The sequence below is a fragment of the Brachycentrus maculatus genome, unplaced genomic scaffold (assembly GCF_059751285.1).
Source record: "Brachycentrus maculatus isolate JH-2025_06_01 unplaced genomic scaffold, ASM5975128v1 h1tg000070l, whole genome shotgun sequence".
NCBI lineage: Eukaryota > Metazoa > Arthropoda > Insecta > Trichoptera > Brachycentridae > Brachycentrus > Brachycentrus maculatus.
Genome location: NW_028280824.1, coordinates 841129 through 864192, shown reverse-complemented (window position 1 = coordinate 864192; position 23064 = coordinate 841129). Strand labels below are relative to the sequence as shown.

Genomic DNA, 23064 nt, shown 5'->3' with positions numbered 1-23064 from the left:
AATGCTTATCTCAGCTTTGCATTCCTTCCTTATTTCACTATTCGTACATTTATCATACATCGTTTTGTCGCACATTCTTCTGAGAGATCGCATTTCGACTGCATTCAGTCTACTTTCATCCTTCTTTTGCCAACTCCATGTTTCACTTCCATACATTAGAGTTGGAACCGGGACTCCGTTGTGCACTGCCAGTTTAGCTTCCGCTGATAGGTTTTTATTTGCTATAACTGATTTCAGTGCACCATTCACTTTGTTCCCAGCATTCACTCTCCTTTCTATGTCTTTATTAAAAAAGTGATATGTTCCTCTGATAATGGATCATTGTCAGACGGGAAGAATATCTAACATACTCAACCTATAAAGGATTGTATTAGACTCGTGAAGTGTTTATAACAGCCGATATAATTAATATTTTCATTCATAATTTTCTTTTGGAAAATTCGCCTTCGAAAAAACGTTATTTTCGTAAGTTGGCAATGAATGACGTCACAGAAACGATGGAGTTATTTTAATGTTGGTGTCATTGCTAAATTGTTGGCGGCTCTATTTGGCTCTATCTGTCCGCCTCCGTAGTGTAATGGTCAGCACGCTCGGCTACCGTTCTGGAGGTCCCGGGTTCGATTCCCAAGGGGGGTAAAATAAAATATAAGTGATTTTTTCACTGTAATATTTATTCAATATTACCATGGACTGGTACCTGAAACGGAGGGCTGATCACCTTTCCTTCATGTGTAAACGATCAAGATAACACTGCGTTTATATGACGCAGTGCCCTATGCACCATTGGGGTGCGGATAAGGGTTTTATTAATTATTATTATTTGTTGATGTCTATGGTCCGGGCTGACGACCGTCATAGGCAGGTTTACTTTACACACGTGTAACGTTTACCAAGTCTACCCATTATTGACAACCACACTACTCAAATTCTCGGAAATTCTATACTTACATATGAACCAATTTTAAAACATTGTTTATTGAATCACTAGAACTTCACTAGACACATCATCTATTGGTGAGATGAAAAGAAGCTTTTTATTGCGCAGAAACTCTTTTATTAGTATGTGAGGTCCGAATCTTGGATTATAATCACACACATCGCTCACTCCTTTCAAGAACGACATTAATCAAAAAACTTGATTTTTCGGGAGAGTGTTTTTAATGTTTAATATTATAATACGATGTATTAAAAATAAATATCAAGCAACTTATTGAACTTTTTACTGTGCAACAGATTTTTTAGGTAAAACCTGAAGGTTTTTTTTCCATTTGAAAAATATTTAGAATTTTTGTAAAAACAATTAAACAATACCTTTTCTTCAAAATGCAAAAACAACACTTTCTGCCCTGTAGCGGGTAACTATTAAGTTTAAAATATGCCGCTTTTGCTGGGACACAGTACATTTTCTGGGCCTTCCGAAAACATGCACAACTGAAAATTGACCATTTTTTATTTATGACGTTCTTGAAAGGAGTGAGCGACATGAGAAACGCCAGAAAATATCATTTTCATTTTTATTATTTGAGCTTATTATTTGACCAGATAATTTATTTACAGCATTTTGAGTGTGTCCAAATATTTATTATTTGGACACACTCAAAATGTTGTAAATTATTGCAAATTAAAAATTGGCATCCAAATTTTTTTTAAACTGTTTTGCTACTCACGTTCTTTTGATCCAAGAGGTTGCTGACCACTGCACTACGGCTGTCCAAACTCAAAACACAGTAAGGGACATTTTTTTGTATTACGTTTTTTTTTGCGTTTTCGGACTAAGTAGATTCTACTTAGTCCAAAAACGCAAAAAAAAAAACGTACTACAAAAAATGTCCCTTACTGTGTTTTAAGTTTGGACAGCCGATTATCTTATACTAAAAAAACTCGACAGTAAATTTTTACCGACGTTTTTTGTACCAATTGTTTAAACTGATATACTTATTCAGGAATTTAGAAAGTGTTTCCTAATCTTATCTTTTCAAACAAAATAGGAATGTAAATTTAGTCATACTGTCATCCTGCTTCGAAGACCGAGAAAAACTTGGCACAATCAGGTATGTCAAATACTTGAAAGCGGCCGGGTCAGGAGTCATAATAATCGTCGGGTGTGTATGAGGAGATGCATAATGTAGAAGAAGCGAAGAATGTTTGCAAAGACAGAGTGGTGTGGCGTTCGATTCTCTCTGCCTATCCCTGCGGGAAGCGGTGTGATGGTTAGTTAGTTAGTTAGTCATCCTGCTCTGTCCATACTTCGCCTCTTCGATCTTAAAACTAACTAAAAAACTAACTAACCATCACGCCGCTTCCCCGCAGGGGTAGGCAGAGAGAATAGAGCGCCACACCACTCTGTCCTTGCAAACATTCTTCGCCTCTTCCACGTTCATGCATCGCCTCATACATACCCGCCGATTGTTACGACTCCTAACCTGACCACTTTCAAGTATTTGGCATACCTGATCGTGCCATGTTTTTCTCGGTCTTCCTCTGCTTCTTTTCCCACTAACATTCGCCTCAAAAATTTGTTTAACCTTCTTTCCTCACTCATTCGTTCTACATGTCCATACCATCTCAACGCACCTTTCTTAATTTTATCGATAATGCTTATCTCAGCTTTGCATTGCTTCCTTATTTCACTATTCGCACATCTATCATACATCGTTTTGTCGCACATTATTCTGAGAGATCGCATTTCGACTGCATTCAGTCTACTTTCATCCTTCTTTTGCCAACTCCATGTTTCACTTCCATACATTAGAGTTGGAACCAGGATCTTCGGTCTTAAGCTCGGCAAATGCCCAGATATTCATAGAACGCCACGCCATTCTGTCTCTGCAAACATTTTTCGCCTGTTCCGTGTTCATGCGTCTCCTCATATTATTTTTTTGATATCTCAACATAGATGAAGAAGAATATGGCAGTCTGGGCATTTACGGTTTTTACGACCGCCATAGACTGTCCGCCTCTGTAGTGTAATGGTCAGCACGCTCAGCCACCGTTCTGGAGGTCCCGGGTTCGATTCCCAGGGGGGTCAAATAAATATAAGTGATTTTTTCACTGTAATATTTATTCAATATTACCCTGGACTGGAAGCGGAGGGCTGATCACCTTTCCTTCGTGTGTAAACGATCAAGATAACACTGTGTTCATATGTATGAAGCAGTGCCCTATGCACCATTGGGGTGCGGATAAGGGTTTTATTTATTATTACACACGTGTAACATTCACCAATTCTACCGTGATCATTATCTATTAAATGGTTAGCGAATTCTAAAAAAATATTATTTCTTAAATTAATTATTATTAATTTAATTCGATTATTTTTTTACGAATAGAATTTCATAAAAATATAAATTGTTATTCGATAATACCCTGGACTGGCACCTGAAGCGGAGGGCTGATCACCTTTCCTACATGTATTAACGATCAATGTTACACTGCGGTTATATGATGCAGTGCCCTATGCACCATTGGGTTCGTATAAGGGTTCGAAGGATTGAAGCACCAATCAATGACAGTGTGAATATTACCCTCTCTCTCTCTATCGCTCACATAAAATCTTATAACGTCTACTACATGGGCATTTTTGAATATCATTACATGCGCATTTTTGAATATCATCAGTACACAATGGAGTTCTGGTTCCAACCCTTATGTATGGAAGCGAAGCATGGAGTTGGCAAAAGAAGGATGAAAGCAGACTGAATGCAGTCGAAATGCGATCCCTCAGACGAATGTGTGGCAAAACGATGTTTGATAGATGTTCGAATGATGAAATAAGGAACGAATGTAAGGCTGAGATAAGCATTATCGATAAAATTAAGAAAGGTGTGTTGAGATGGTTTGGACATGTGGAGCGTATGAGTGAAGAAAGAACGGTTAAACAAATTTACGGAGCGAATGTAGTTGGAAAAAGAAGCAGAGGACGACCGAGGAAAACTTGGCACAATCAGGTATGTCAAATACTCGAAAGCAGCCGGGTCAGGAGTCGTAATAATCGTCGGGTATGTATGAGGAGATGCATGAATGTAGAAGAGGCGAAGAATGTTTGCAAAGACAGAGTGGTGTGGCGTTCGATTCTCTCTGCCTACCCCTGCGGGGAAGCGGCGTGATGGTTAGTTAGTTAGTAGTTTGGGTTTCGCAGTCAACCCTTCGTTGAAATCTACCTTTTTTCCAAATTTCAGTTAGCTGTTGTATATTTTGTATTCGACTACATCATGGTATGGGCATGTGGAGTGAATGGATAACGAGAGAATGACTAAGAAAATATATGTGGCGAATGTGAGCGGGAACAGAACAGAACGAGGACGGCCGAAAAAGATTTGGCACGATCAGATCAACCAGAACCTAAAATCTCATTCATTCATTCAAACCCTTAACCGCACCCCAATGGTGCATAGGGCACTGCATCATATAAGCGCAGTGTTATCTTGATCATTAACATGAAGGAAAGGTGATCAGCCTTCCGCTTATACAAAATCCGCTAAAATCTGGTGGTGTCAAAAGTCTGCGTAATCGGAGGGCATGTATGAAGAGATGTATGGATGTGGAGGAAGCGAGGAGTGTATGTCATGACAGAAGAGTGTGGCGTTCCATCCTCTCTGCCTACTCCTGCGGGGAAACGGCGTGATGGTAGTAGTATTAGTACTAGTGTGGTTGTTCATCATGGTTGCTTTACGTTTTAAATTGTTACGAATCGCTCTTCGGCTGTTTCCGCTTGTCATCGGCTGGTTTGTCACGCCCATGATCACGTGACTCGTATTATAACTCGACTAACGTGTATTTTTCTCTTTTTTTTCAGAGGGAAAGTCACCATATCTGCATAGACACTTTTTAATAATAATCTAAGCTAAATTCGTAAATTTATATAGCTAAAATATTTAATTATTTTTTAAAATACTTAATATATTTAAAGGACAGTGATAAATAACGAAATTTACCTCTATATTGTATAAAAATATACATCCAAATTTATTTGTATAAAAATATATATTATATAGCTAAATAACCCATTATAAACTGCTTTAATTTGACGTTGGAAATACCAAAGATAAGCGCGCCGAAATTTCGAATCATTTGACAGCCGGAAGTTGTAAATATTCTGACTTTTGACCTATTTTTAAAGTTTTTTATTGTTTTTATTACTATTTGACAGTCGGAATCGTTCCTAAATACACAAATTTAACTCTTCTACATAAAACTACACCAATATTTGACGTTTGACAGACGAAAGTTGTCAATATTTGCTCTTAATTATAAGTAATCCATAGATAACGTCAATATTTTGACGTTTGAAATACAATAGACAACCGCGCCTGAATTTTGACGTTTGATATACCATAGACACTCGCGCGAATTTTAAATAAAAGCGGGAAAATGGACGTCTGCACGCAGCCGATGATGGACATACACCAGGCCCCTTATTTCGGCGACAAGATGGCCGACGGGGTAGGCGTCAAGCTGGCCAAGACCGTCAGCACTTTGGAGGAGCTTGTGTCGGAATTGCACAAAATATTCGCGTCTGATAATGTTGACGTCGACCATGTCAGTCAACTGATGCTTAGCTACAAGTCGAACCCGGCAGAGTGGAGGAAATACGCCAAATTCGACCGCTACAGGTAAGATTTAAAAATTTTCCAATCACTTAATAGAAAATAATCACTCATTTGATAAAATATAAGGTCTAAATATATTACTCACATGCAATAGAGGATTTAAATTAGATTACTAAGAAATATAATAATGAAAAACCCTTACCGCACTCCAATGGTGCACAGGGCACTACTTCATATAAACGCAGTGTTATCTCGATCGATTACACATGAAGGAAAGGTGATCAGCCCTCCACTTCAGGTACCAGTCCAGGGTAATATGGAATAAATATTAGAGTGAAAAAATCACTCATATATATTTGACCCCCCTGGGAATCGAACCCGTGACCTCCAGAACGGTAACCGAGTGTGCTGACCATTACACTACGGAGGCGGACAAATAATAACACAACATCATTTAAATGACTCCCTCATTCGATCAACCCAATTTTAAGTACATTTCCGATTGCTTGGACAATCCCACGAATGGCAACCTGGCAACTTTATAAAGAAATATGATTGACCGATGATTAGTACGTTGTATACCTGAAAAAATAAGAAAAGAAACGCGGGCGTTCGTTTCTTGCGACGGTATAATCGCCTCCCTGGTTTCGAACAACCCAGTAAGTAATGCCCATAGCTGGAAAACCGGAGTCTTGTCTATAATTATGTGTCCGTAATTTGCATTGAGTGACATTCCCGACATCCACTCGTAAGTCAGCGTATTAGTCTGGAATGCGTGACGTCAGTTGTTGACAAGGTATTGACAGTTATCGATGAAAAATATTACCGTAGCACGGGGCTACTTGAACTTTGATGTGTTGCTTGAGCCCAGTACAAAAAAAATCTGTATTTGATCTACAATAATGAAATTTTATTTATTGTTTCGGCATTAACTTTGTGGTAAGACATGTTACAATGATTAAAGAAAACACTTCGACCGCCATAGGCTGGTGTAAGTAATCACTCTACACACGTGTAACATTCACCAATTCTACCCATTATTGACAACCACACTACTCAAATTCTTAAAAGTTATATATATATGAACCAATTTAGAAACCTTGTTCTTGAATCACTCAAAATGTTGTAAATAAATTGTCTGGTCAAATTATAAGCTTAAATAATAAAAATGAAAATGGTATTTTCTGGCGTTTCTCATGTGTGTGATTATAATCCAGCTTCGGACCTCACATACTAATATAAGAGTTTCTGCTTAGTAAAAAGCTTCTTTACATCTCACCAATAGATGTCTCTAGTGAAGTTCTAGTGATTGATCAATTTTTGAAACATTATTCTTGAACTTCACTAGAGACATCTATTGGTGAGATGAAAATAAAACATGAAAATGACATCTATTGTTTCTATGATGGTCGTCAGCCCCGTAAATGCTCAGACTTCCATATTCTTCTTCATCTTTGATGAGATGTCAGAAAATAACTCCTGTAATTGGAGATAATCCAGATTTTGTGAACAAGTATTTGGACATACTCAAAATGTTGTAAACCAATATATAAATGTTTCTCAGTGTGTGCGTGTGTGCCGTGCTTTGCGTATACGCGCGAGATATTCAGGTTTAAACCTTAGATATTATAAATAAATAATAAAATAGAATAAAATATAATAAAACGAAAAACAGACGTCCGTATACGTCATCGGGTGTATTACGCGGCGTATCCCAAAATGTCTGCTTTACAGAGCTATAATAGTAGTAGTGTGGATTGTTTATTTACCACTACACTATCATTCGTGTTATACACATATGAACGGGGGGTGGGAGGGTGGACCATAGACATCAAGAAGTAGAGCCGCCAATAATTTAGCAATGTCACCAATATAAAAATAAGTCCATCGTTTCTGTGACGTCATCCATTACCAACTACGAAAATAGTGTTTTTACGAAGGCGAATTTTCCACGAGAAAATGATGAATGAAAATATTTATTATATCGGCTGTCATAAACACTTCACGAGTCTAATACAATCCTTTATAGTTTGATTATGATAAATTAGATATTCTTCCCGTCTGATAATGATCCATTCCTCCTCTTCGTAAAACCCTTACGTGCACCCAAATGGTGCATAGGGCACTTCATCTCATAAACGCAGTGTTATGAGATGTAGTGCAACATTCAATAAATTTGATTATACGAAAACGGCGTTTTTACGAAGGCGAATTTTGCAAAAGACAAAGACGAACGAAAATATTGATTTACAACATTTTGAGTGTGTCCAAATACTTGTTCACAAAATCTGGTTTATCTCCAATTGCAGGAGTTATTTTCATATTATTTTTTGACATCTCATCAAAGATGAAGATCTTGATGAGATGTCGTTCTTCATCTTTGATGAGATGTCAAAAAGTAATATGAAAATAACTCCTGCAATTGGAGATAATCCAGATTTTGTGAACAAGTATTTGGACACACTCAAAATGTTGTAAATAAATTATCTGGTCAAATTATAAGCTTAATAATAAAAATGAAAATGGTATTTTCTGGCGTTTCTCATGTGTGTGATTATAATCCAGGATTCGGATCTCACATACTACTAATATAAGAGTTTCAGCTTAATAAAAAGCTTCTTTACATCTCACCAATAGATGTCTCTAGTGAAGTTCTAGTGATTCATGAACAAGGTTTCTAAATTGGTTCATATATATAGAACTTCCAAGAATTTGAGTAGTGTGGTTGTCAATAATGGGTAGAATTGGTGAATGTTACACGTGTGTAAAGTGATCACTTAAACCAGCCTATGACGGTCGTAAGCCCCGTAAATGCCCAAACTTCCATATTCTTCTTCATCTTTGATGAGATGTCAAAAAATAATATGAAAATATTGATTATATCGGCTGTTATAAACACTTCACGAGTCTAATACAATCCTTTATAGGTTGAGTGTGTTAACCCTTCACTGCATAGTGTATCTTTGTTACATACCCAAAAGTTAATGTTAAAACGTACTTTAAAAATATGAGCAACCATTCTTTGTTGTTACTGATTAGATACGTTCAAAACTCACGTATATAGTTCATAATTTAGCCAAAAGACGCGCTATAAACGCCAAAATAATAACTTCACTCGTCTCTCGAAGACCAACTGTCAATGCAGTCATGCAGTCATGCAGTGAAGGGTTAAACTTGATATTCCTCCAGAGTGATAAAACCCCATTTTACAGACATTATTTGGTGGTGTTTTCTCGCAGGTATACCCGGAATCTGGTAGACGCCGGCAACGGGAAGTTCAACCTGATGGTGCTGTGCTGGGGCGAGGGACACGCGTCCGCCATCCACGATCATGCGGACGCGCACTGCTTCATGAAGATCCTCAAGGGAGAGCTCGAGGAAGTCAGGTTAGTAGATATATAAATCTTGATATATAAACATTTAACCCATCGGCCTATCAGCCGCCCACCGTTGGCGGTAGGTATATTTTTACATTTGCAAATCAGCCGCCGTTTAAGCCACGCCCCTATCCGTGGTAGTTCATATTATAAAGATACTTTCGTGTGATATCCACAAATCAGTAAAGAAAGCTATTTCATATTATTTTTTTGACATCTCATCAAAGATGAAGAAGAATGTGGAAGTCTGGGCATTTACGGGGCTGACGACCGTCATAGGCTGGTTTAATTGATCACTTTACACACGTTAACATTCACCAATTCTACCCATTATTGACAACCACACTACTCAAATTCTTGGAAGTTCTATATATATATGAACCAATTTAGAAACCTTGTTCTTGAATCACTAGAACTTCACTAGAGACATCTATTGGTGAGATGTAAAGAAGCTTTTTACTAAGCAGAAACTCTTGTATTAGTATGTGAGGTGCGAATCCTGGATTATAATCACTTAAACCAGCCTATGACGGTCGTCAGCCCCGTAAATGCCCAGACTTCCATATTCTTCTTCATCTTTGATGAGATGTCAAAAAAATAATGTGAAAATAACTCCTGTAATTGGAGATAATCCAGATTTTGTGAACGAGTATTTGGACACACTCAAAATGTTGTAATGAAAGCTATTTGTAATGCATTATTTCTTATAATTTTAATACAAATTTCTTCAGCCTTCAGCGTGGTAGCCAAAAAGACCAACAAGACACACCAAAAGCGGTACCATAATCACGCACTTGTACAATATAGACACCATCTTATTCTATCCCCTGTATCGTTGTGTATGCGTCGCTCTCTCTTGCTCCACTCCCGTGGCGTCGGAATGTATAGCTATCTTTCTCCTTCTCTCGACGCTTTATATCTTTCTTCTCTCTCGTGTAACGAAAAGCGCCTAATAAACGTGACGTGTCCTTGTAATTACACTCTGAATTCTAAGAGTTTCATTCCAAAAATGATGATAATAAAAACGATAAATATACCGTAGTGATCAGCTTGCCTTCATGAAAGTAACGATCAAGATAACTGCGTCAATACGATGCAGTGCCCTATGCACCATTAGGTGCGGTTAAGGGTTAGAAGAAGAAGAAGAAATAGTTTCAAAAGCTTTATTTTTTTATTTCTTCTTCTTCTATATACATAAGTGGATTTATTGTCCGCTAGACCGATGAACAACTGGAAGCATTGCACGAACAAAAGAGACAGATGCCCGTTAGATACTTGTATATAGAAGGAGATAGCATGAGGATTAGTACGTCGTATACCTGAAAAGATAACGCGTCCAGACAATCGCTCCCTCGTTGTATAGAGGCGAATGAAATAAGAAAACGAAATGAATCGGTTATAGCCCGTAAACAGTAATTACCAGATGAGTTTTGTGAACGTTTTTCCTCAAAATAATTCCACCGGATTGGCTGCCATCACGGAGAGAACGTGACGAATGGCTGAAGTTTTTTATGCTTTTGAAAATATGCTAATATAATCGAAGGCTTCAATTATATTTTTTGTATTAAATAGCAATTTGATCATTTTGGTATACTTGTGTGCTTGTTGAAATTGCCGAAGACTTTTTTGCAAAAATGATATTTTTTATGTGTCGCCTACTTTCAAAATCAGCCAGACCCAATTTTATAAGATTTTAAAATTAATACTCTATAGGAATGCCAATTGCGGGTTTTATTATTTAAAATATTTATATACTTGAAAAATCTGCTAAAAATACCTAAAAACAGCGTTGTATTTCAAATTCCGCTCTATTCATGGAACTTGCCTTCTGACCCATATCAGCCAATCAGAGAACGGGATAGGTCAAAAATTAAGATGACGTCATTATCGGTTTGTGTCTCGTGTTTTATTTTTAAATACTGAAAAAAAATTAAAAATGTTACAATTTTCTATTTTATAATATGTTATGTAAAGATAGACAAATCTTTTAAACATAATTGTTACTTGGAGAATTTTGTATTTTTTGGAAAATCGACTTACATGGATCTGGCGGATTTTGAAAGTAGGCGACACATTTATCAGATGTGTACAAAGTCAACAATATTTTGAATAACACCAAATTTAAAAAAACAGTAACAATAGCTTAAAACACCGTTTTTGTATTGAAAAATAAGTTTTTCTTGGAAATAATTATATGGTTTTGAAAAAAAAAAGTTATTAAAGCAAGGTGTTAACAAATTGAATGAATATTTTCCCATTATATATCATATCATATCAAACCCTTATCCGCACCCCAGTGGTGCATAGGGCACTGCATCATATAAACGCAGTGTTATCTTGATCGAAAACACATGAAGGAAAGGTTATCAACCCTCCGCTTCAGGTACCAGTCCAGGGTAATATCGAATAAATATTAGAGTGAAACAATCACATAATATTTATTTGACCCCCCTGGGAATCGAACCCGGGACCTCCAGAACGGTAGCCGAGCGTGCTGACCATTACACTACGGAGGCAGACAATGCATTATATAATCTAATTCCAATATATATTTATGTATTGTGTATTTAAATCGTGCACAAAGATACCTCCGGTTTCTCGCGCAGCCGAGCGCATACCGAATTATCCTAATTGCAAGTTACCATTAATCCAATTTTTTATTTACCTGAATCTTCGGCAATGTTTTTTTTCAATATATATAAGTATATTCTAAAATAAAACTGTTCTCAGAACACACGCGTGTGGCTTCTCGCGCAGCCGGTCGCGTCCTGATTGTAATGATTTTAAACAATTCAATAAATCTAAGCTAGCAATCAAGTTACTTAGATGTATGATTTTATTTCTTTGATTTGACTTGTGAGTTCATCTGTCATTATCATTTTCATGTCATAATCCACGTATGCATAAGCGCTCTTGAGGTAGTATTTTACGAAAATGCCGCTATATAAATTATCCATAGTCATTATTACTTACATATTTGATACATGCTTATTCAGATACGCCTGGCCCGAGCGCTGCGACCCAAACCTGCGCAAGAACGCCGACGGGCCCACCGTGCGCTGCACAGTCGTCGGAGAGAAGTGCGAGATCGGAAACGGAAACGGCCATCTTGGAAACGGGGATGACAAGGAGCCCAAGATGGCGGCCGAGCAGGACGGCGGGAAAACTGACAGCTGCTGCGAACGCGGCGACAGGGGGAGCGAGAACATCGTCGAGGAGGAGTGCCGCATGGTCGAGCTGGGCAGGTCGAGACTGGAGACCAATGGGGTGTGCTACATCAACGGTGAGTTTATAAAAATTTATATAGACCAGGTGTATGCGTGAGTCTTTTGCGGTTTCCCCAAGAGATGGCGCCACCGAACACTACGCGGTGGGAGAATTTGACACTATGGGCGATTGTCCACTATCCTGAATTTGACCGTCCGGTTTTGAAAAATAAAAGCGACTATGACAGTTTATATGATTAATCTCATGACAGAATGCATGTGAGTTCACAACAGCCATCTGTGTTAAAAATAGCCTCTAAGTGGAGAAGACCCAGATTTGTGAACAAGTATTTGGCCACACGCAAAATGTTTTGAATATAAATATTTGGTAAAATTATAAACGGGATAGAAAAAATAATTAAATTATGTTTCCAGGCGTTTCCCAGTATGTAAAAATAATCCGGGGTTGGTCTCTTGCAAACAAATAAAAGCTTTCTCATTCCAACGTATGTAGATGTAAAAATATTTCCTAGGTGGAGAGAACTCAGATTTTTTAACAAGTATTTGGACACACTCAAAATGTTGTGAATACAAATTCTTCTTCAAACCCTTATCCGCACCCAATGGTGAACAGGGCACTGCATCATATAAACGCAGTGTTATCTTGATCATTAACACGTTAAGGAAAGGTGATCAGACCTCCGCTATAGGTCCAGGGTAATATTGAGTAAATATAAGAGTGAAAAATCGCTTATGTTTATTTGACCCGCCTCACTGGGAAACGAACCCAGGATCTCAAGTACGGTAGCCGAGTGTGCTGACCATTACACGATGGAGGCGGACGAATACAAATTACTGTTACGGATAGTTAAATGATTTTTTTTACACTTTGTTATTTGTATAAAGGCTGTTCAGTGTAGGTACATAAGAATCTTCAGAATGCTCTCATATATAGGTTGTGTTAAATGTGACATTCCACATGAGTGAAAACGGACCATACTGTAGTTATTTATTGTATCTGCAGACAGTTGGTAGAATTCCATATTGAATTGTTTTATTTTTTTTATTTATTTAAACTTCATGTACAGAAAATAAAAAGTACATTGGCGGGCTTATTGCTAAAAAGCAATATCTTCCAACCGACCAAAGACGGACTAGTGATATTGATCAAGACGTTTGATACCATATATAGCCGTTTGCAATCAGTGGGCAGATAGTACTTGAACATTTAAAAAAACATAAATTACAAATTGACATTTAAAAAGAAACATAAATTAACAAAAGACGATAATAAGGAGGGCAAAGGAAGAAGGGAGTTTAGGGAAGGAGGAAGAGGGAGGAGGTTTGATCGACAGTTAGGATTCTAATGACAGATAGTAATGTCTCAGACGTTTTTAAAAGTTAATACATATTATTGTCTGATGTAATAGATTTTATCAAAAAACTAAAAAATAATTATTAACAATTAGACAAAAAAGTATTCTAGGATTCTAATGATAAATAGGTAGAATCAGGTAGCAAGTTTAAGAAAGAGAGGAGGTGTCAGGGGAGGAGGAGATGGACAGTTAGGGTTCTAAGGTAAGATAATGATGTTTCAGGCGTTTTTTGAAGGTTAAAATAGAAGGTGCATTTTTTTTTTTTTTGGGTAATTGTTGGGTAAAATATCCAAAATTAAACACGATTATTGGATTGAATTCTACTTTTATTTACATATATAAAAAAAACTAGATTTTTCAGGAGATTGTTTTCAAAGTATAAAAATATGATACAATGTATTTAAAATAAATATCTAGCGACATATTGAACTTTTTACTGTGCAACAGATTTTTTTAGGTAAAACCTGAATTTTTTTCGCCATTTGAAATATATTAAGTATATTTTAAAAAATAATTAAACAATACCTAAAAAGCATAATTCAATCGTCATTGGATTGAATTCTGCTTTTATTTACATATATATGATAATATGTGACGCGTTTTATCTTATTACGACATTATCAAACACAATTGAGTGAAAACGGACCATACTGTAGTAATTTACTGTACCTGCAGACAGTTGGTAGAATATTTTAAATGGTCCATATTAAATGGTTGGGTAATATACCCAAAATTAAACACGGTTATTGGATTGAATTCTACTTTTATTTACATATATATGATAATACGTGACGCGTTTACTCTTATTAAGACATTATCAAACACAATTGAGTGTTGATAATGTCTTAATAAGACTATCCGCCATGGTCAGCACACTTGGCTACCGTTCTGGAGGTCCCGGGTTCGATTCCAGGGGGGGGGTCAAAATATAAGTGATTTTTTCACTCTAATATTTATTCAATATAACCCTGGACTGGTACCTGAAGCAGAGGGCTGATCACCTTTCCTTCATGAGTTAACGATCAAGATAACACTGCGTTTATATGATACAGTGTCCTATGCACCATTGGGGTACGGATAAGGGTTTGAATGAATAATAAGACTAATCGCGTCACATATTATCATGTATATGTAAATAAAGGTAGAATTCAATCCAATAACCGCGTTTAATTTTGGATATATTACCCAACAATACTGTAGTAAGTCTGTAAATTTTTCTCCCAAAAGACGGCCTCATTTTATGTATGGAATGACCCTTCTTATCTTTTGTCGAAATTATTTTATTTGTCATGTATTTTTCTCTGCCAAATGTGTAGGCATACATTTCATAAACAAGATATGAATTCAACTTTTGATGTTTATACTCTAAATCGGCAAAGTTATCAGCCAAAGATCCAAGTACGCACATTCTTCTTCAAACCCTTATCCGCACCCCAATGGTGCATAGGGCACTGCATCATATAAATGCAGTGTTTTCTTTATAGTTAACACATGATGGAAAGGTTATCAGCTTCAGGTACCAGTCCAGGGTAATATATTGAATGTTTAATTTAAGTTTTACTTAGTTAATACCACTATTTCTTCAAATCTACTGTGACACGTGTTTCGATGCATTCCGCAACATTTTTAAACACCGTAAATGATGCGGAATGCATCGAAACACGTGTAAACAATTAAGTAAAACTTACAACATTTTGAGTGTGTCCAAATACTTGTTCACAAAATCTGGATTATCTCCAATTACAGGAGTTATTTTCATTTTTTTTTTTGACATCTCATCAAAGATGAAGAAGAATATGGAAGTCTTAATAATAAAAATGAAAATGGTATTTTCTGGCGTTTCTCATGTGTGTGATTATAATCCAGGATTCGGATCTCACATACTAATATAAGAGTTTCTGCTTAGTAAAAAGCTTCTTTACATCTCACCAATAGATGTCTCTAGTGAAGTTCTAGTGATTCATGAACAAGGTTTCTAAATTCGTTCATAAATATAGAACTTCCAAGAATTAGAGTAGTGTGGCTGTCAATAATGGGTAGAATTGGTGAATGTTACACGTGTGTAAAGTGATGACTTAAACCAGCCTATGACGGTTGTCAGCCCCGTAAATGCCCAGACTTCCATATTCTTCTTCATCTTTGATGAGATGTCAAAAAATAATAAGTAAAACTTAAATGAAGTCACATCCTTGGAGGACCTCTACTGGACTCCGAGAAGGTGAAGCTCCTACCACCAAGACAGGTCGTGAGTTACATGACACACGTAGGTCTTGGGAGTGAACTGTGATACAGATGTAGTTCACAATAGACCTAATATGGTCGCAGTGACATAAGGGATGTCCCTTATGATCCCTGACCTCAAAAAAAAACTTAAATTAAAAATGGATAGATTTTACCACTAAGTGACTGCCAAATCAATTAATTAAATTTATATACTGAAAGCTGTCCCACCGCATTCCCAGATCTGATACAGAAGCATCTAGGCTTCCTGACAGATCTGCTCTTGCTAAGCATTTTTTTTTTAAATTGTATAACTAAATTGCGAAATTTATTGAATATGTTAGGCTAAATTGTATCCCAAACAGGGATATTGACAGCTTTTAAATGTGAATTCACAGTCCAGGGTGATATAAAATAAATAATTTGATCAATTCAATCGAAGGTGATGAACATATAAACAGAATGTCAGAAGACAGACTTCCACGTATCGCCCTTCAAGGAAACCCTGAAGGACGCAGACCCCCAGAAAGACCTCCGAAAAGATGGAAAGACAGCTGGGAGTCAACATCCCAAGAGCGACATGCGGAGGCACAAACAGATCCCTAGGATCTACTAAAAGAAGAAGAAGAAGAATTCAATCCATCTAATGCAGTACTCTATGCACCTTTTGGGTGCAAAAAGGGTTTAAAGAATAATTTGTTTGTGAGTCCGCCTCCGTAGTGTAATGGTCAGCATGCTCGGCTACCCTACTGGAGGTCCCGAGTTCGATTCCCAAAGGGAGTCAAACAAATATAAGTGACTTTTACACTCTAATATTTATTCAATACTACCCTGGACTGGTACCTGAAGCGGAAGGCTGATCACCTTCTCCTCAAGATAACACCGCATTTATATGATGCAGTTCCCTATGCAACATCAGGTGCGGATAAAGGTATGAAGAAGGAATGTGGGTGACACATTGGTGTCAACAACATAGCCGCAATTCTATGCATAACTGCATAGTCTGGCAAGCGCATTCTAGATTTGTCTCCCCTAGAAAGCGACTGCGACTGTGAGTGACTACTCACTTAGCAATATAATAATAAATAATAAAACCCTTATCCGCACCCCAATGGTGCATAGGGCACTGCTTCATATAAACTCAGTGTTATCTTGATCGTTTACACATGAAGGAAAGGTGATCAGCCCTCCGCTTCCGGTACCAGTCCAGGGTAATATTGAATAAATATTACAGTGAAAAAATCACTAATATTTATTTGACCCCCCCCCCTGGGAATCGAACCCGGGACCTCCAGAACGGTAGCCGAGCGCGCTGACCATTACACTACGGAGGCGGACATACTTAGCAATACTTGTATATAATAAACCAAAGTCAATCATCTTCCCCCACCCTAGTTTATAACAGTTTAGTAGAGTAGTAATGAATGAGTTCTCAGCCGAGTCTCTGATATTGATATTTGTCAAAACAAAATGTAATAATTGTTTATATCTTTAGCCGGGGAAAAACCAAATCGTTTGGTTAGAACCGGTTTAAATTTAAAACAATCTGTTTTCACGGCCTTAATGATAATTATCAAGATAATTAATAAGAACTTATTCCATTAATTGATTCGGCAGTCACTTTGTGGTAAAATCTATCCATTTTTTAATAATGTTTTACTTAGTAAATACCACTATTTCTTAAAATGTATTGTGACACGTGTGTCGATGCGTTCCGCATCATTTTCAAACACCATATGAAAGTACCTACGTAAAGTGCTCTAACTAGATTTTTGTCAATTTTGAGATATTTGGTGTATGTCATCAACTGACCACTATCTTTTTTTTTGACCACATAGATTTTTCGAAATAAACTGAACTCTTAACTACTTAATTCTTAACCACTTAATTTTGAGAAAGCATAAAGCGTTTAATGCATTATTTTATCTTGTTTTTTAATGTATTATCATCTCTCTCCCTGGTCTCAATCCTGCGAATTGGTCTGCAGCACCAGATGATGTCTCCTTCGCCATTCTCGCCTATTTCCGGAAGTCGTCTTCAGCTCCTCATACGTCGAGCAGGCCATGTCTTTGTTATAAGTCGCTTAGGTATTCGCAACGTGGGCGTCATCTGGCGTTTATTCCCTATATTATTTGGAATGTATAATACTAGTTTAGAATTTCTGATAAAACCGTTAATTAATAAAATAAAAATATGTTGAAAAAATCTTCTAAGCTCTCTCCTGTAAAGTAACAGTTTGCAGATAGAGTACTTTACGTAGGGGCCGTCTATATGTCACAATAGATTTTAAGAAATAATAGCAATAAAACCCTTATCCGCACCCCAATGGTGCATAGGGCACTGTGTCATATAAACGCAGTGTTATCTTGATCGTTTACATATGAAGGAAAGGTGATCAGCCCTCCGCTTCAGGTACCAGTCCAGGGTAATAATATTAAATAAATATAACAGTGAAAAAATCACTTATATTTATTTTACCCCCCTTGGGAATCAAACCCAGGACCTCTAGAACGGTAGCCAAGCGTGCTGACCATTACACTACGGAGGCGGACAGAAAATAAGAAATAGTAGTATTTATGTACTAAGTAGTGCTTAAATCAAATTATCTGTGTTATTTTTTTGTTTTATCTCGCCGGAAAATTTCCTCTGACAGGTCACTACGTTATAAATATATTTTTGCCTCCATTTTGAACAATAAGTGATGTAATCTGTACTCAAACGGAGAACGGCTATTTTTCACATTAAATATTTTTAGTACCTGACCTCCGGGTCACGCAGTATCGATAACCGGCGTACGTATATCGTCCACTCCTATCAAAAGTGCCCATTTTTGTATTAATGAATTCATTACGAAAACTTATATGAAAACGGTACAAATTCTGCAATATTCCATAATAACACATTGTTGTCAGGCGGTTTTTTCATCAACCGCGGCCCTAATTATACTCGGATCAAGTTAAGGCAGCAGCGGGCACCTCGGTGGTCGGAGCGCTACGTGCAGCGCAGGCCTTGCCTGGAGTCCCTTGCTTGATATCCCTTGATAACTGGAGAAGAGTCATTGCTTCCACAAGGGCACAACCCTCAGTAATGAGGAATAAGACGGAGAAGTCTGCCACCCGACCCTCAGTAAACTAATTGCAAGTAACCGCAAACCCATTTCCGATCTGTACAATGTTTTTTGTACAAAGCAAATAGAACGCTTGTAAGCGTCTCCCGCTCTCTACCAACAGTGCTAAAAAAACAGGTGTTTTTAATTTTAAATTTCAACATGTCTTACCACCGAAACAATAAATTAAATACATACATTTATAAATTCATATATTTTGCAGAGACCCAAAATATGAAGTTTGCCCAGACTTCCATATTCTTCTTCATCTTTGATGAGATGTCAAAAAATAATATGAAAAATACTCCTATAATTGGATATAATCCAGATTTGTGAACAAGTATTTGGACACACTCAAAATGTTGTAAATTAATCTATGTTATGTTTCATAGTAATTTATGACATTTCTAGTCAAAAATTGAACTTGATGAAAATGTTAAACCATTTATTGATACACTTTCACGCTCATATATCCGACACAAATGTCGGAACTAGGACTCAATTATCACATCAAATTATTTTCAATATATTTGACAAGTGTTGACTAAATAGACCGTAGCGTATTCAAGCGTGTGAAGGTTCATTCATAGATAAGGAAATATGTCAAAATAATTATTATTTTAAGGCCATTACTCGCAGGGTTCACCGGTTCAATTCTTTCCGCACGGTATGTCGGTGATCAGTCCGGTAAGGTGATCAGTCTTGAACTTCTGGTACCTTTCCAGGGCAACCAACTTTACCATCTCCGCTGCGATATCGATTGAAAACATATTAGGAGCATCCGGTTCATTTTCAATTTTAAAAAATATGACCATGTTTCACCTTCTTGCACGGAACTAGAAAGGCTTCTCTTCAACACTTCAATCAACTTTTGATCTCTCACGCTACTTTATAATGGTCTTCACAACCATAATGCACCAAAATATCTGGCTGAAAATTGTATATACCTCTCAGATCATGGTCTATCACTTGGTTCTTCCCAAAAAAGGACACTCTCCATTCCTCGCCATAACACATCATTCTTCAGTAATTCCTTCTCTGTCCAAGCGGCCAGACTATGGTATGAATTACCTCTCCGCGTAAACAAATGCACCTTCTCTAATCACTTTTAAGAAATGTCTGAGACATTACTATTTATCATTACTATCCTAACTGTCCATCAATCCTCCTCCCTTAGTTTTTCCCTCTACCTCCTTCCTTAAACTCCCTTTTTCCTTTGCCCTCCTTATTATCATCTTTTGTTATTTATGTTTTTTTATATGTTAATTTGTAATTTATGCTTTTTTTTTAATGTTCAAGTACTATCTACCTTCTGATTGCAAACAGCTATATATATGGTATCAATACGTTTTGATCAATATCACTAGTCTGTTTTTAGTTGGTTGGAAGATATTTCTTTTTAGCAGTAAGCCCGCCAATGTACCTATTTATTTTCTGTACATGAAGTTTGAACAAAATAGTTTCAAGTAATAAAAAATAGTTTTAAGTTTCGTACCGACGTTTCTTGGTGGGACTGCGTTTCGTTTACTGGCAAAAAAACTTTTTATCGTTTACTGGCAAAAAACATTCACTCTAAAATCCCTGTTATTCAAAGCTTTTAGCCTGAGTAAAATACCCGCTATTAAACTCAAAGTTGAATTTGCTTTTGAAATTACATATATATATGACATTTCAAACTACTTAGTGTATTTTGCCAGTTCATAGAATGTTTTCAACTTTATAATTTGCATCAGTAAGTCAAAATTGCATATTTTCGAGTTAACGTTTTTTGCCAGTACACCCACGATATAATAAATGACAATTATTTTATTAGACCCTCAGTATACTAATCACAAGTAATTTTTTGAATTACCTAACGTCCAAGTGACTCTGAAATCTAGCTACGGCAACACCGCTTGTCGTGTCCCTACTCAGGCTTCAACTTTATAAGTTTCATAGCCTATGCCCACTCGTGAGTGGATTTACTCTTTATGTTTAAAGTTACTATAATTTCATGTAATTCATGAGTAAAAATTCTAGGCAACCGCAACACCCAATTCCCATCTTAATATTTTTTTTTTGGTATCTCTCTTCTCTACCAAAAGTAAGCAAATAGAACGCTTATAAGCGTCTCCCACTCTCTACTAACAACAGTATGTAAAAGACGCTTTTAAGCATTTCCTGCAAACAATGTGTTTTTTTTTAGATGGGATTGCATTTATTATTTACCTTGCTTATTATGTGAGGTTGTCCGCCTCCGTAGTGTAATGGTCAGCATGCTCTGCTACCGTTCTGGAGGTCCCGGGTTCGATTCCCAGGGGGGTCAAATAAATAAAAGTGATTTTTTAACTCTAATATTTATTCCATATTACCCTGGACTGGTACCTGAAGCGAAGGGCTGATCACCTTTCCTTCATGTGTAAACGATCGAGATAACACTGCGTTTATATGAAGCAGTGCCCTATGCACCATTGGGGTGCGGTAAGGGTTTTATTATTATTATTATGTTCAAGGTTTATAGATCATTTAGTGGATTTTTGTTTCTTCTTACTAACTAAATATGTTTTAATATTCTTTTTTGACATCTCATCAAAGATGAAGAAGAATATGGAAGTCTGGGCATTTACGGGGCTGACAACCGTCATAGGCTGGTTTAAGTCATCACTTTACACACGTGTAACATTCACCAATTCTACCCATTATTGACAGCCACACTACTCTAATTCTTGGAAGTTCTATATTTATGAACGAATTTAGAAACCTTGTTCTCGAATCACGTCAAAAAATAATATGAAAGTAACTCCTGTAATTGGAGATAATCCAGATTTTGTGAACAAGTATTTGGACACACTCAAAATGTTGTAAATATGTTTTTATTTAAATCTGTGTCGGGAACAGGAGGGATAATCTAGTGTGGGCCAATCAGGAACTTGCAAACAACGTGTTAACCACACTATGATGTACCATAAGTGTAATAGTAAGCCCTGTAAATGCCCAGACTTCCATATTCTTCATTTATGATGGATGTCCTTTGCGATTCTCCGAAATGGCAGTTCTAACGCCGTGTCCGTGATTCCAGACTCCATGGGCCTGCACCGAGTTGAGAATGCGTCCCACACGGACTCGGCCGTGTCGCTCCACCTGTACTGCCCGCCGTTCGACGCCTGCTACGTGTTCAACCAGCAGACTGGACGCAAGACCAAGTGCAACGTCACCTTCTGGTCTAAATTCGGCCAGAAGAGAAACAAGGTAACCCGGATTTATTTATTTTTTTACATCATAATTATTTGTATTTTTAATAAATAATATATATATTTTTTAATTAAACCCTTATCCGCACCCCAATGGTGCATAGGGCACTGTGTCATATAAACGCAGTGTTATCTTGATCGTTTACACATGAAGGAAAGGCGATCAGCCCTCCGCTTCAGGTGCCAGTCCATGGTAATATTGAATAAATATTACAGTGAAAAAATCACATATATTTATTTTACCATCCTTGGGAATCGAACCCGGGACCTCCAGAACAGTAGCCGAGCGTGCTGACCATTACACTACGGAGGCGGACAAAATAAATAATAAATAATATTTACAAAAGAAATTTAGGAGAAAATGGTATGCGAGGAGAATGGAAACATCCAGACTCCCCACATCGCACTGTACGGCTAACTCCAAGATAGAGGACACCCGGGTAGACCACCAAAGAGATGGATCAATAGCTGGGAATCGACCTCGCAGGAGGCTTATCACTCTTAAAAACAGGCCGCAAGGCCTACATCTCATGTATAAATCAATACACAATATGGCTCCAGAGTATCTTAAGGAGCTGTGTATTCCAGATAAATTGGTTGATAGACGTCTCACGCTTCGATCGGCTACAACATATCTGCAATGGGCAAAGTTATCTTACCAGCTCGCAACCAACGCACTAAATTTGGCGAGCGTGCCTTTGCTGTTGCAGGATCGACGGCGTGGAATGCTCTTCCACCAATGGTTAGAAATAGTGAGAGTGAGATGATCTTTAGAAAAAGACTAAAAACACATTTGTTTGCTAAATCATTTCCACCATAATATTTTCCCCAATTCATTCACAGTGAAGCGCCCTTGAGGTATTTTTTTCACGAAAATGGCGCTATATAAGTTATCCAAATTTATTATTATTATTATTATTACATCAAGAAAAAGAAGAAGAAGAGACGAAAATACTTCATTTATATACTATTTCTGTGAGCCTAAGGGGCTCATTATTGA

General features: G+C 37.1%; 1 protein-coding gene across 2 annotated transcripts in view; it reads left to right on the top strand.

Annotated features, from left to right (window-relative positions):
• The window catches only part of LOC148311201 (cysteine dioxygenase type 1), a 28256-nt gene that overhangs the window by 1900 nt on the left and 3292 nt on the right, over window positions 1-23064 (top strand). The window contains exons 2-5 of one of the 2 annotated variants that reach the window (XM_088257091.1): window positions 4796-5612; window positions 8789-8935; window positions 11923-12209; window positions 21893-22062. In XM_088257091.1, the coding sequence (XP_088113217.1) occupies window positions 5371-5612; window positions 8789-8935; window positions 11923-12209; window positions 21893-22062 (846 nt within the window). In that variant the 5' untranslated portion in view covers window positions 4796-5370. Of the gene's footprint in view, window positions 1-4795; window positions 5613-8788; window positions 8936-11922; window positions 12210-21892; window positions 22063-23064 lie in introns of those variants that run through there. The other variant, XM_088257092.1, reaches the window with a different exon arrangement.